The following is a 15,148-nucleotide window of genomic DNA, read 5'->3' on the forward strand; positions in this document are numbered from 1 at the left end:
AAGATACTGGAGGTTTTCTTTTGCCATGTGGTGAAAGAAATCCCAATGTTTAAATAGTAAATATATTTGAAAAGGACAAACATGAGGAGCAGGAGTACCTCTTTCGATTAAACCCTTCAGCTATGAGGTGGTGAATAATGTATTTGGTGAATAATTTACTCTGAAGGTTTATTGATAAAAACAACTTGCCCCCAGTGCAGCGCCTAAACATCTGCAGGGGTGCTGCAGAGACGCAAAAATTTAAGTGACACAATTTCTACATCTGAAAGCAAATTAATTCCCTGCCTGTTTATGTGTCAAATGTCAAAGAGCTCGTCAGAAACCGACAGAAAATCACATAGAAGAGACTCTTTAATGAGCTGATTAGAGAGACCTCTGCTCTAATCAAAATGTCTTAATCTGTTGGAAAACCCGTGCATGCAGCTACTGCAACATAAATACTGTTGTTGATGCAACACACTGTGGTCCCCCTCTGTGAGTCGAGAGAGATGCAATCTGCCTTAGAAATAACCGAGAAATATATCTGTTCTTGCACTACAAGCTTCCCAGCTGTGAGCATCTCAGCAAAGAAAATTAAATCACCAGTAACAGTTCACTACTGAAAGTCTCTCTAACATAGCCACTGTGGCGAATGGATTTAACTATCTATATAAGTTTCAGTGGGTGTCACATTAACGATATCTGCAATTAATTTAGTTAAAACTTTAATTTAAGGCATTTTTAATTATACTTTGAATAGTACAAATGAACCATTGAATTGTATGAATAGTCTAATTAAAGATCAGTTTTAAATGCCCATACAAATGTTCCTTCTTACTAGTCAGAATGTAATTAGAGATATCTTAAATTTTAATTTTGACTGGTCAAAAAACAACTTCTGCTGTTGTCAACATGGAACAGAGAGAAAACTGGTTATTCACGCAGTGTGCAGATGTGTCTTGACTCCTAAACATCTCTGCATTTACCAGCAGAGTACACAGTTTCAGTGACAATACAATTCAGAATCTTCATTACAGAAGTCAGAGTTTCCATTTATTTCAGCATGGTGATCATCATTACATTATTTACCATCATATTTTTTTGTTTTACTGACCATCTACTACTTAATTTGAGTTTGGTGATGCATGTGAGCATGGCAGAGAATCATTAGAAACTCAAAGAGGTGTCACAGTATCCTGGTTTCTATCAGACCAGCAGGTACATCCAGGTATCTCGTTATCAGAATAAGGCACACTCTAAAAACCTGATCATGACCAGGATACTAGTGTGCATGTAAACACACTCAATCTAATGAATAACAAAATGCCATGATGATATCTGTTGGATCATTTAGATCTCTAAAAATAAAGATTTCTGACAGGTCAAAATCTATTTGGAGATACCTTGAACTATCCTTCTTACAAGTCAGATAGTAATTGTAAATATCTTGATTTATAATTCTGACTGCATTTAGTCCAAAATGCATTTGCAGATGTCTAAAATGTATAGTCAAGTGAAACCAAATACATACGGTATGCTCAATCTGCTTGCCGTGTAGCCCCAGATGGATTCAACCTGCTAAGAAGGAAGAAGATCTGAAAACAATATGGAAACTCTACATCAACTGCCTGATCAGGAAATAAGAGAATTTAAAATTAATCTTCAACTTGTTATTTAGACAGAAATGTTGAAAAAAATCCGCTGAAATAAAGAAAAAGTCATCAATTAACAAAGTAATTTACAGAACATAAGCTCCCTCTCTGAAAGTTGTTACCAAAAGCCATTTCAGACACACTCAGTTCAACAAGGGCCTAATTAAAGCAGCGACATTGGCAGATGTAGCCTCATATGACAGTCGTATAAACAACTTTAACAGCACAATGCACAACAATAAATTGTCTTCCTCTATGTGAGCCATATAGTGTTAGATGTTGTATTTATGGAGGCACAACTTTCTGATGACATTTGCTAGCGCTGCCACCTGCCCCTATAGATCAATACAATAATGCAACCCCTTGGCAGGATGCCTTTCATTTCATCCCCATACACTTCATAACAAAGTTGCCAACATAAGTCAGCCATGACAGTCTCTTCAATTATATGACACTGGTGAAGAAAGGAACATGATGGATTGGTGTCAAAGCTCTGGGGAACCATAAGTCAGACACGAAGCACAGTGCTGCCCATCTGTCAACAATCTCAATTAACCACTGTACAGATAGAGGCACACTGCTCTTTTATGCAGCGCTGCGGAAAAAAAACAAGGGTCTTTATCATGACAGTGGTTGAGATCCCAGTTTTTTCAAAGCAAAAACTATGTATTCAAGTAAGCTGGATTGGTCCATCCATCAGCAGGGGGGTGAGTCAAATTGAAATCTGACATTTAGAGCCTCAACGGCTTTCCTCACTGGCACTGATATGAACTATAGCAAGTGACAAATTGTTTGTATCAGGCCTGTCCCTGAGTGAAGCCTCTGATAATGTTTAGGGGTTGAAATAGGCACCCTTGACATTTCCCTGAAAGGTCAGGTTTTGTGTTCATTAATGCTCCCTTTTCACATACAGCCAGCAGTGGTGATGAGGATTATTGTCATAATCTGGGTTTGTGCCAACTCATGAATGCTGCCTCGTTTGTTTTGACTAGTCAATATCAGGACGCCAGGAATCAGAAATGACACCAATGAGTGTCAGGAACAAGATCACAAGAGGGTTTTTGTAAGGTGATTCACTGCATTTCTACAAAAACGGCAAAATAACAAGCAAAACTCATCACCCTCTCTGCGTGTGTGAGAAGATCTGTGACAATTCCACAAGCAAAAACGTCCAGGATTAATTTGGTTCTGTAGCAGGGTGTCCGTTTACGGCTGAATTAAGAAATCTATCTTTAATTCATTTAACGTCAGCAACAGACAAATTAGTGTCTTGGATCCAGAGCTAATAAACAGCTTGAAGCGGCGTCGATATGTACGTAGTCCTACATTATTGCTGATAGCGTGTGTGGCATTTTTGATTAGCCAGCCTCCTCAGGGAACAGTGGGGCAAATTGGGACATTTTCTTTCATTCTTAGTGTCTGTTGGAGAGCGAATACAAATAGATATCCAGGATGTCTGCTGAGGTTTTTCACTAAAAATTGAGGATCTGGTATATAAATCATGGCTTTTTTTTGGACATAAGATGATTTTTGTGATGTTTACATCCTCAATTTACCCTTAACATTAAAAATCACTATATTAAATGTAGGTACACTTTTCCAATAGGCCTTTTTTTACTGAAGAGGTGCCAGAGTCCTGGTCTTGTGCATGCTGGCTCACTTTCACAGCTTACTTGAACACTTGAACAGAACAAAGCCATTATTAATGTTATTTGGACAAGTCCAAATGTTTGCTGTGAAAGAGGCTTTTATCCATGAATCTTAAGCAAAGTGGACAACTGACTAATTGCTACTTTATGGGGAGGAATATGCTGTACTAAAGCATAATATTAACTGACATAATAAAGGTCTTTAGGTGGTTTCTGCTTTGTTTTACTACCTGATCTCAAAGCATTTTGAAACAAGTTTTTGGATCAAAATCGAACTTTAAAGCATTAGGAAAATATGCTTGTTTGCTTTCATGCCAAGAGTTTGGTGAGATCATTGATACCACTCTCATATCTGTACGTTTACTATAAAGCAGCCAGCAGTTCTTATACTTCCTGGAGATTCTGCTGGTTGCCTGGCAACCTCACAGTGACAACTAGTCTCCAAACATATAACCAGAAATGTCAAAATACTCCTAAATACTTTAAAATCATTATTATTTCATCTGATAGTGTACTCATGTGATGTCTTTTCATGTGTTTAATCAATTTATCAAAAGTAAACCTGAGGTCATGTACATAGACAATCTTATTCTTACACTCTTATCCTGCCCAAGGACACTACACGTTCTTTTAAACTTTTTGCCAGAAGAGTGCCTTGGACCTTTCTTATTTTTTGTAAAAATGTCACCATTTACACATCTGTGAACTCATCACATCCAACGTTACATTTGCACATTACATGTACTGTTTATACTGTTTAAACTATGAACATTTGAACATTCCCAGTTAACATCTTGTACAATATATTTTTAAACTCTTGTCACTTATTTTTTATTGTAAAATTGTATTATTATGATCACCTAACCTTCTATTTTTTCCTATATGTGCAAACCTCCTTGGCAAGAAAGCTGTTTGTGATTCTGATAAGGACACTGAACACATCACACAGAGAGTAGGAGGAACAAGGGGGGTACCACCTGCATGGCTCTCGAAAATACTATTTATCTCATGGTATTTTATGCTCATTTGTCCCTACAGGGATTTAAAGTTTTATTATGTAAGAGGTTATAATATCTCCATGTTGTTAACAATGAATATGACAGAATAATTGAATATATTGGCTCTTTCTGCTGTTGTTTTTGTTGTATCAGTGGAAGCACAAGACATGATATACTACCCTGTCATTTCATGTCATCTGACTTCTTGTTGTATTTTCATCTGACTCTAGCGGTGGCGCTTCCTAGTTTGTAACCAGGGACTTTAGGTGAAACGCCATTGGACAGTTACAGACGCATTTTGATTTGATTGGTCCAGATTTCTGTCGATCATTCAGGAGAAGGCTGATGACGTTTAGGGGACGAGGAAATGGATCCTAACACAAACACAGCGGGTTATATTGTAACTGTCTGCGCTGTGTGGTCGATTTAAAAAGTAACAATGTGCAGAGCTGTGTTTCTCCTCGCAGTATTCGTGTTAATCTGCCCTGTTGCTGGAGCCTTGGACAATGGTCTGGCGCTGAAACCCACAATGGGCTGGCTGCACTGGGAGAGGTTCATGTGTAATATCGACTGTGACACGGACCCTAATAACTGCATCAGGTAAGAGTCAACAGAGCTGTGATCCTGCACAGCCTGCACAGTTTGTGGGTTTAAACAAGCAAACTTACTCTTTTTCCTCTCTGACAGCCTCTTTCCTAATGATTTTATTTCTTTTACTGAACACATTTACAGCACAAGTAAGTTAGGGGAAAACATGAGTTATATAGAACCATTATTGTCACCAATAAAAAAATCATATTGTCAACAAAAAGCACAATAACACGACAAAACAATCATACGCGGTGATGAAGAAATATGTGAGACAAGATTAAACAAAAGGAAAACTGGTTGAGGTAATTACACAAGCACACAGCTATCAGCAAAAAAAGAAAAATCAAAAGCTTTCTTGTGATAGGCTAATTACTAATATCATAATTATGATAATACACTGAATTAATGTTACTATAAAGAAGGTGGAGTATGTTCCTAAGTAATTCAGAGGGAAATAGTGTATGTTTTACCCCACTACATGTACTTGACAGTTATAGTTACTTTATAGCTTTAAAGATTTTACATAAACATATGATAATCCTATAAAATACAATATACTGATAATACCGAATACTGACTGATATACTGATTTAAACCAGTTGTTCCCAACTTTTTTGGCTTGTGACAAAAAAGTGGTGTCTACCTGAGGCTAAATGTCACATTTCCGATGTCTCAGATGGTTTCATAACTGTTGGAGGCCCAACAGTTTTTTTCCTCTTCTTTCCTTCACCATTAATCATTCTTAAAACACTCCAGATTTATCCTTGGACACTTAGGAGGGGGGCCCACCTCTAGGCTGAAAACCACTTGATTAGACCTTAAAGTTAAAAATAGTTCAACCTCAATCGGCTACAATAGTGAAATGCTACTTGCAGATGTATCAGTATTAACAATCTAATAATTTAATATATATTAATTTAGTAACATTGGACATTTTCTGTAGAATTAGTACTTTAGATACTTTGAGTATATTTAGCTGATTATACTTTTACCTATGTAGGTAAACGTCGGGCTTATACTTATAAAAGCATTTTTACATATTGGTATTGGTACTATTACCTCATGGTTATGACGTAGCTGCAATGTTGTACCTTGTAATTATGAAGAAATCATTGACTGCTATGTCAGTATTATAAGATCTTTAGCTCACAATTCAGAAACTCATAAGAGATTGTTATAATTGTGGCAACAAAAACACGTGATTATGACAGCTCAGCTAATGACATTTGAGGAGACAGGACCATGATGACACTTCCTGATTTAATTTGCCTTTATTTCCTCTTTGGTTTGAGGCCATGTAGAGATATTGATGTTGGAGATATTGAAGTTATCTAGTAATCCAATAACCTGTAATTGCAAAGCATTTTCCAAACAAGGAGCATAAATGTGTGAGCACATTCCAGACGAGTTAAACGGTAATACAGTCATTTGCACAAATGGAAAAGATGGAATCAGAGACATGAGAGACAATGTTTTAAAAGACAAGAATCAGAGAAGAGAAAGAGAGACAAAGGTAAATTGTGTGATGCTGCAGCGACTAGTTTCAGTAGTGCTTAATCTGCTGATTATTTTCTCAATTAATCACAATTACTTAGAGCCCAAGTTGACGTCTTATGAGTTTGACCAACAGTCCAAAGCACAAAGATAATCCATTTACCAAAATGTAAAACACTCTAAGCAAATCCTCTGATTTAATCAGCTGGAACTAAAAAGTGTAACTGAAACGATAAATTGATTATCAAAATATAACACATTCATTTTCAGCTGATTATCTAATCAATGAATCCACAAATTGTTTCAGCCCTAAAACTGTGTAGATAACATTATTATATCACACAGGCATCTTAATTCATTGGGATGGTGCAGATTAAACACTCGACCGAGGTTACTCTTGTCTACCAGTCCAGTTTTTTTCCATGATTATGAGATATTTTAGTTGTAATACAAGTTTAATTTAGTGTTTTTCTATGATGAATACAGAGTACAATTAATTTGCCATACAATTTTGATAATCAATTAATCATTTTGAGTCATTTTTTAAAGAAAAAATACAATAATTCTCTTATTCCAGCCCTTTAAATGAGAATATTTTCTAATTTTTTTAGTCTTCTATGATAGTACTGATAATCTTTGGGTTATGGACTGTTGGTCTGGACATCTCAGGTTGCATCTTGGGCTTTTGGTAGCATTGATCAACATTTTTCACCATTTTCTGACATTCTATAGTCCAAATGACTATGAATTAAATGAAAATAATAGTTATTTGCAGCCCTAATCAGCAGTAATCTGCAAAATCCTGTTCCAGCAGGATACTTTGCCCAACAAAGTGTCACAAGTGCCAAATGTCAGCCTATTGGTTGAAATGTTATTGCGTTATATCAGCTGACAATGGACAATAACAAAAACTGGCATTTGTTTTCTTTAACGTGTATTTGTGTCTGCCATGTTGCTCTTGCACACGACATTGAACACTGGCATCTAACAGATACTATCAGCCCCGCCTGTCTCCTCCTGTTGCCTTGGCAGTGAGCGTCTGTACATGCAGATGGCAGATGTGATGGTGAAGGAGGGCTGGAAAGAGGCTGGTTACGAGTACGTCTGCATTGATGACTGCTGGCCTTCCCACCAGCGCGATGCCCAGGGCCGCCTGCAGGCAGACCCCAAAAGATTCCCGGGGGGCATAAAGAAACTGGCCGACTATGTGAGCAGTGGGTATAAAAGCAGCGTGAAGACTCTGGATGTGAATATAGTATTAGTGCCATAATTCCTCCATAGACATCAAAGAGAGACTGGGTTTCAGAGGGACTTAAGGAAAGTGAGAAATACTTCTATTTCAGTTATTTCACTCCCTGGAAAGAAAGAAAAAAGGGAATATGCACTAAGATGACTGTTTTCATTACAGTTTCCTCTCTCTTTGCCGCATTATACATATATATATATATATATATATATATATATATATATACATATATATATATATATATATATATATATATATATATATATATATATTATACACTGTTTTATAATCGTAAACCTATATTTAACACAGATAAGAGCCCATAGGATGTAATGTTGTCTGATCAGTGGTGCAGTGCGAATCAACTTTGAAATTCTTTCTCTCAAATAAAAACTTTGGGAAGCTCTGGTTAAATAACTCTAGAAATAAAAGTGATTACACAGTCAGATTACATATTCATTATACATCCATCCGCGCCGACCTGAAATTATTTACATAATGAAGAGGAAAAGGACCAGATGTGGAACCCGGGTTTCAGATTTCATGCTGGTACTAAATCAGCACCTGGCACTAAGGGAGATAAGTAGGCATATGTTGTGTCAGGTAGGAATCTCTTTGCTACAGACAGCTGCAACAGAGAGGATCACTCTGAGTTGGAGACCACTTTGACAGGTTCATTTCTAACACAGGCTTTACATGCAGGGAGGCAGCAAAGGCAGCTAAAAAGGGGATATACCTGTATTTAAGCCCATAAGGTCTAAGGCAGAGTTGTGTCCTTTAACAGCAACATGAAGTTTTTTTTTTTAGCGGTGTAACATCGCCACCTGCTGGTACTGAATCACTACATGTTCAGAAAATAAGTGGAGTCCATATTTTTTAAAGTAAATGAATTGAATTATTATAATGTATGATGTCCTTATTTTTAGGTCCATTCTAAAGGTCTAAAGCTGGGTATCTATGCAGATGTTGGGAAAAATACCTGTGCTGGATACCCTGGCAGTCTGGGTTACTATGAGACAGATGCTCAGACTTTTGCTGACTGGGACGTGGATCTGCTCAAATTTGATGGCTGCTTTATGAACTGGACTTTGCTGGGGGAAGGTGAGTTTTTAATTTAGAATTGAAATGTACAATTATTTGAACACGACAACACCAGTTCTCAGATACAGTACCCTGTCACTTATCGCTGCCATGTAGTTCAATGTGTGTGCTTTTTGGAAATTATTATACAGTGTTAATTGTGGTGCAAGCAGATGTTACTAAGGCCTATTGATGCCCATGTAAATAATCCTGGAAACAATATTTTTGTGCTATTTGACTTTAAAATTATATCTAAATATTAATTCTTTGGACATCATGTAAAAAGTTTATTCTAACAAACTTATATTTGTTTTGGTTAAGGCTACATGAACATGTCGAAAGCACTGAACAAAACTGGAAAAAGTATCCTGTACTCTTGTGAGTGGCCTTTGTATGAGTGGCCTTTTAATCAGGTGAGAGAGAATTTGTTTTGTCTTTGTGTCAACATTCACTACTTTATCAATGTGTGACTTATTTCCCAAAATGTATATATGTATACAATAGCACATAACTCAATAAAGAGAAACTACATTAGTTTTAATGCTAATGATCAATGACATGATGATACTGTGTCGTGCATCATGTTATACAACATTAAAGAGCATTTCTGTGCCTCCAGCCCAACTACACAGCCATTCGAGAGACGTGTAACCACTGGCGCAACTTTGCTGACGTGTACGACTCATGGAGCAGTGTCAAGTCCATCTTGGACTGGACTGCTGCTCATCAGGACGTCATCGTCCCCGCGGCTGGCCCTGGGGGCTGGAACGACCCCGATATGGTACTCTGCTCTACTTAAGCTCTCATACACTTCTCTTTGACCTCAAACTAAGCACCAAGAACCAGCAGCTATGCAGCAGTAGCCTTCATATACCAAGCAGTATTATTGTTATTTTATAAACTTACTGAATCCCTTCCAAAATGCTGCATTTTGAAGACAGTGTAGTGCTGCTTTGCTTCTGAACTGGAGGTCAGAAACATTTTGGGAAATACATTTTCTTGCCGAGAGTTACATGAGAGGATCAATACCATGCTCATGTCTGTACAGTTAATATGGAGCTACTGCCAGCAGCTGGCTGATTTACAAAAACGTCTACACAGGGTGCGTAGTAAAAGCAGCATGATAGCAGAACAGCAGCTGATTGTCGACACTGGATACGTTCAGGCACAGTATTGAGTATTGACAGTGCCGAGAGTGCAACACAATCACTGTAATTACATGCATAAACAGAAGAAAATAGAAACGAGTTGTTGCACAAATAAGCATGTTTATCAAAATGACAGACTATTCATTTAAATTTTTCAACACCTTAGTTGTATTTATATCCTTTTTTCATGCCACAGTTATGAGACAGTAGGATTATTCACTTCAGGCATCAGCCAAGAACAAAAAATACAAGCAAACTTTTCATTATAAATATTACTTTTATGGAAAAGGCATCACATCTCTTAAAGATCACAATTTCTCAGGTCTGTCTTGAAACAATTGTTTATGTCATAATGCACTTTCAGTGTAAGTGTCAGGGCCAAAATTCATAATGCTTTTGTGCAAAAATGTATCTGAAGCTTCATACAACTTTTAAATATATTTTTGCACAAAATGACTGTGGATTTTGGCCCCCATCACTAACACTGAAAGTACATTTGAAAGAGATCGTTTAATAGCCGATATGAAAAAGAGAAGAATGATTAAAGCAAGGAAGCTTCTTTCAATGTTTATATTGATATCTGACCGCTGTTTTCAGACAGATTTTGAACCTATCCTCTAACATTAAGTTAATACAAAGCATGCTGTCAGTAAGACTAAATTACCTTGTTATCTATATATTCATGACACTAATATATTTTCCAAGCTTGTGATCGGGAACTTTGGCCTGAGTCATGACCAGCAGGAGTCTCAGATGGCGCTCTGGGCCATCATGGCAGCCCCTCTGCTCATGTCTAATGATCTGAGGGACATTTGTCCCCGTTCCAAGGAGCTGCTACAGAACAGACACATCATCGCCATCAGCCAGGACCCATTGGGCAAGCAGGGATACTGCACTGCCAAGGTGGGTGTGAGAGGTGACACAAGGCATGGTCACCTTCTGGAATAACAGCTGTCAGCATTTATGGTGCATTTAGCTCCTATTTGGAAATGCTAAATGTCACAAAACCAAGACTTGATTGCAATTAAATTGATGAATGTGAGCTACAACAAAGTGGTAAAACTGACTAAAACATAACTTCTTCCACAGGTGGACAGTTATGAGGTGTGGGAGAGGCCTCTGTCTAAGAACAGGATGGCCATCGCGGTGCTGAACAGACAGGAGATAGGTGGTGCACGAGGGTTTTCCATCAGCGCAATTCCTAGCTGGAAAATTTGTGACCCGCAGTGCAACGTCACACAGATTCTGCCTCAGTACAAGGAGATGGGTGTTCAGACTCTACACAGCAAAGTGGTGGTATCTGTCAACCCTTCAGGCACCGCTCTGCTGACCGTCACTCCCATCAACAGCAGTTTAAAGAGGCCAAACAAGCCACACTGGCAGGACACGTCCATAAAACACAAGCACGCCACTGTTTTGTAGTCTATGGGTCATTCACAAAAGTGGTGGTTATGCATTTTAGCTGCCTACACAATTATAATTCTTATGTGGACATTTGTTTTTGTTTGTATAGTATAGTTTTTGTAAAAGTAAGGATGGATTTATACACACACACACACGTATACAGTTAAAAGGTTTAACAGTATTTTCTTGAAACAACTAGGATCTTAAATGTCAAATCACTGGTAAATATTTTTGCATACATGAAGTGAAATGTCCAGATCAGGCTGCTGACAGTGTACAAGAATTAAAACCTTCAAGAAGTCTTAACTGCCTGAATAAGACAAGCTTGAATTTTGCAAGTTTTACACGCTAAGTGAAAATAAGGTGAAGCAAGAGTCAGATTCAAGTATGTTTTAACACATTTATTGAAAATAGTGACAAATCCATCCAGAAGACTGGCCAACAGCTTAGAACTGAATGACCTGGCCCTGTAAGAGAAGAGAGGGAAACCTTTGATTACATACAGCTCAAATGTTAAAACATGATACAGCACATGATCAACAAAAGTGAACTATATTCACTTTAAATGCTGCTGGAAATTACCATGAAGTTTTAGCCAATTAATGAAACATTTGTATTATTTGGTTGAAATGTTTTTGAACAATATTTGAACAAGTTATCTTCATATTTGTTTGCTTAGCCTACATCAAAAGGCAGATTCTGATCAACATCTTTAAATCAAATAGACTAACAAGTTACTGTGTTATAAACTGCCCTTGTTAAAATAAGTTTGGTCCACAAGTTTATCCTCATGAATTTACATTTCATTTTTAAGAAGTGATGTAGCTAATGACACATTCTTATATCCTCTTCATGAGCTTTATGGGAAAAATCTATTTCAATATGAGAAAATGGTTTTTGATGCATTTAAGTAACAAAATTTCACCAAATAAAAGACCCTATTTTCTCTGAAATGTCTTCACTTGACCCCCTCCCTTGCATCACTACACAAGCATTAGTCAAGAGAAACACTTTAACACAAATTAACCTGATCAGGAGCAATGGGCCTGAAAATGGGTGCATTTACTGCACAGTTAATCTACAAATTTGATATAAAGCAATCTGGCAGATTTTCATTTAAGATGCAGCATCAGGGGAGCAACTTGCTTGGCAGAGAATCTGTAATTTCCTTAACTTCTACAGAGACGGTACTTATGTTTTAATGTCATTGTGGTATTACGTTGATGTAAAAAAAAAAAAAATGCACATTAGATTGGACAACAAGACTCATAAGCTCTAATTTGTCCTAAATATTGAATAGGTAGACAGAATAATATGCCTATTTAAATACTACAATGCAAACCAACACAACAATAGATCTAGAAAAACTAGTAAACATCTACACAATACAAGAAGTCCAATTCAACACAAAAATATAAAAATAATTTTGTTCAACACCTATTTTACAGCTACAGTCACATGGTTCCAGTAACTATCAATACAATCCTACACTGTTAAGAGCACAATGTGCTCTGATAAAATGGACAAGTCCAATATTTGATTTCCTATTCTCCATCCTGATTCTCATGGTCATTTCTCTCACTGGGTCCTGCCTCTTCGACCTTTTCTTGTGAACATGCGTTTAAACATAGAAATGGTTCTCATACTTAGTTCCCATCTGCAATGTGTTACATTTCTGATATTTGTCAAGCTCCTTTTCAGCTTAAACCATCAAAAGTTTGCATCATTTGCCAGCTGCTGAGTCAAATTTAATCAAATGTGCTTTTCTTGGTCACTCTGCTGTCAAGCATAACCTGAGCAGGATGTCAGTTTAAGTGAACTGTCAAGATATGGATAGTTGGAAAGATTGTTGTAATTGTGTATTGATAGATTCATAATATGTGATACGTAACACCCTACTGAATCCAGCAAGTTTAGGTAAACCAACTGTGCACCCACAAGTAGAGCACATTTTTGGGGTGGACTGCATTGATTTCAACCTGAGACACCAAACTAGGCGATTCAGACGGCATTAAAGCACCTAAATACAGTGAACTACAGTATACACGCTGTAGGAATTCGCATGCAGACACATCAGTGAGTCCTACCTTTCTCTTCTTGTCACCACCCAACTCGAAGTGCTTGCATCTCTTGATGGCCAGCATTCTCTTAGATCTGCAGTTGGGCTCGACACACTCAAGCCTCAACACAATCTTCTTTGTTGTTTTAGCCTGAAAAAAAATCAAGTGTTATTGGTGTAATTTTTTTTTTTTTTTTTACATATCAGATTTAACAGCACAAGGCAGTTACACTTACCTTTTTACGGAAAATAGGCTTAGTCTGACCACCATAACCGCTCTGCTTTCTGTCGTATCTCCTCTTACCTGCAGAAACATTGCAGATTAGCTACATGTCGTGATGCAGCCAATTTCTCACAAACACATTCATGACTCAAGCACAAATAGCTCACCCTGTGCATAGAGGGAATCCTTTCCCTTCTTGTACTGGGTAACTTTGTGGGGTTGGTGCTTCTTGCACTTCTTGCAGTAGGTCCTGCGGGTCTTCGGGACGTTCACCTGAAAAAACACAGGAGAGAAACCTTGAGCAAACATGACACAAGCCTGACACAGTGAAATATCTCAACACCGATCTCCTTGACAGATAGGAAAATATGAGTTGAAGGACAGTAATTATACACACACATCATGTAGGTGCAAGGCTATTAGAAAGCAGCATCAACATAAAAAACGCCTACAAACTTGGTCCAAGCCACAAAATTTATCCAGGACATTTTGATCCTACTTGGGTCTTCGTCACGTCAAAAATGCTTGTAAAATTGGAAAAACACACCTATATTTATACATCCATGTGCAGCATTATGTTAGCAAGCTCTATGATGACAAGTGAGGTTAACTATCCAACCTGCCCATAGTGTTAATAATCTCAAAGCAATAAACAATTCAATTAAATTAATCAAAAACAGCAGGAATACAAAGACCAGACCTCAAAAATATCAAAACGTGTTTTTACTTTTTTTTTAAACAAGCATTTTGACCTGACCAAGGTCCAAGTCTGATCGTAACGTTGTCCAGATTAAATTTTGTGGCATCCAGTAAGTTTGCAGGCGTTTCTTTTATCCATTTTAACAGAAAAACATACTATGTTAATATAGAAAGCAAGTGAATTTGAGTATCCAGCCACTCTGTCAGCTGCATATTTTCAGACAATGCTAACAGTTAGCTAACGTGTTAATTCGCAAAAAAAAAAAACATTTATACATGATGCTGCTTAAAATGACAAAGAGTCCGCATCAAGATGAATGTTTTCAACTAAAATTATGGCCAAATCTTACACAGTGCACCTCAAACAGTGTTATCTTGTTGTTAATGGACAGAAAGCTCGTGTTACACATTGTAGCTTTGAGTTAGCTACCGTTAGCTTTGAAGCCTAACATTGATTCAATGTGAAATAGGGCTGTAAACGTGTGGCATTGCAATAATTTAACATTTAATGGGCTGTTGTTTGTCATATCGGCTACTTTAACTGACACACAAGCTATATTAGCCTTTAAATAAAAGGCCGGGTTGAGTGTGAGTGCGACTAGCAACGTCGTTTGGCTACAGATAAATCAGACATCGATACAAGATAAATTTGACATCATAAAATAAATACAAAATGGACAATAACACCATCGTTGTGTGCATCAAATGATTGTTAACATTTCTGAACCAACTGGGTACAGAAGTTATTCTTTTATCGACAAGATTAAGGTTGATTGTATAAAGAGTGTCCGTGTAATAATTTCATACCATGGTTGCGCCCCGATGCAGAGGAAAAGAGGAAGGACGAGGCCGGAAGAACTTCTTCAAGTAGACCTCCGCGGTGATGTGGCGCCGCAGTCTGCCCCCTGGCGGTGAGACGTGTCAGG

At 37.5% G+C, this 15,148-nt stretch overlaps 2 protein-coding genes across 3 annotated transcripts; one reads left to right on the forward strand and one right to left on the reverse strand.

The window, feature by feature from the left end:
- The first annotated feature begins 4,607 nt into the window (after positions 1 to 4,607).
- gla (galactosidase, alpha) lies at positions 4,608 to 11,543 on the forward strand. 2 transcript variants are annotated; one of them, XM_044363914.1, is made up of 7 exons: positions 4,608 to 4,878; positions 7,396 to 7,570; positions 8,536 to 8,710; positions 9,011 to 9,102; positions 9,309 to 9,470; positions 10,543 to 10,740; positions 10,927 to 11,543. In XM_044363914.1, the coding sequence occupies exons 1-7, from the start codon at positions 4,718 to 4,720 to the stop codon at positions 11,257 to 11,259; spliced, it is 1,296 nt and encodes a 431-aa protein (XP_044219849.1). In that variant the 5' UTR covers positions 4,608 to 4,717; the 3' UTR covers positions 11,260 to 11,543. The 2 variants fall into 2 exon arrangements, with proteins under 2 accessions (XP_044219849.1, XP_044219850.1); XM_044363915.1 differs by having other exon boundaries at positions 4,790 to 4,878; positions 7,355 to 7,570.
- An 84-nt stretch (positions 11,544 to 11,627) lies between these two features.
- rpl36a (ribosomal protein L36A) lies at positions 11,628 to 15,132 on the reverse strand. Its single transcript, XM_044363916.1, has 5 exons — positions 15,030 to 15,132; positions 13,691 to 13,796; positions 13,537 to 13,604; positions 13,329 to 13,451; positions 11,628 to 11,708 (listed from the first exon to the last, which is right to left on the reverse strand). The coding sequence occupies exons 1-5, from the start codon at positions 15,030 to 15,032 to the stop codon at positions 11,688 to 11,690; spliced, it is 321 nt and encodes a 106-aa protein (XP_044219851.1). The 5' UTR covers positions 15,033 to 15,132; the 3' UTR covers positions 11,628 to 11,687.
- Between the last annotated feature and the right edge of the window lie 16 nt (positions 15,133 to 15,148).

Source organism: Thunnus albacares, chromosome 10 (genome assembly GCF_914725855.1).
Source record: "Thunnus albacares chromosome 10, fThuAlb1.1, whole genome shotgun sequence".
In the NCBI taxonomy this organism is placed as follows: Eukaryota; Metazoa; Chordata; class Actinopteri; order Scombriformes; family Scombridae; genus Thunnus; species Thunnus albacares.

Bases quoted from the DNA above. Each gene is read 5' to 3' on its own strand.
- gla (XM_044363914.1), top strand. From the start codon at position 4,718: ATGTGCAGAGCTGTGTTTCTCCTCGCAGTATTCGTGTTAATCTGCCCT. The intron at 7,571-8,535 runs GTGAGCAGTGGG...CCTTATTTTTAG, and splicing joins TAAAGAAACTGGCCGACTAT to GTCCATTCTAAAGGTCTAAA. The intron at 10,741-10,926 runs GTGGGTGTGAGA...CTTCTTCCACAG, and splicing joins AGGGATACTGCACTGCCAAG to GTGGACAGTTATGAGGTGTG.
- rpl36a (XM_044363916.1), bottom strand. The intron at 13,605-13,690 runs GTGAGCTATTTG...ATGTTTCTGCAG, and splicing joins GGATTCCCTCTATGCACAGG to GTAAGAGGAGATACGACAGA. The intron at 11,709-13,328 runs GTAGGACTCACT...CTTCTCTTACAG, and splicing joins GTGGTGACAAGAAGAGAAAG to GGCCAGGTCATTCAGTTCTA.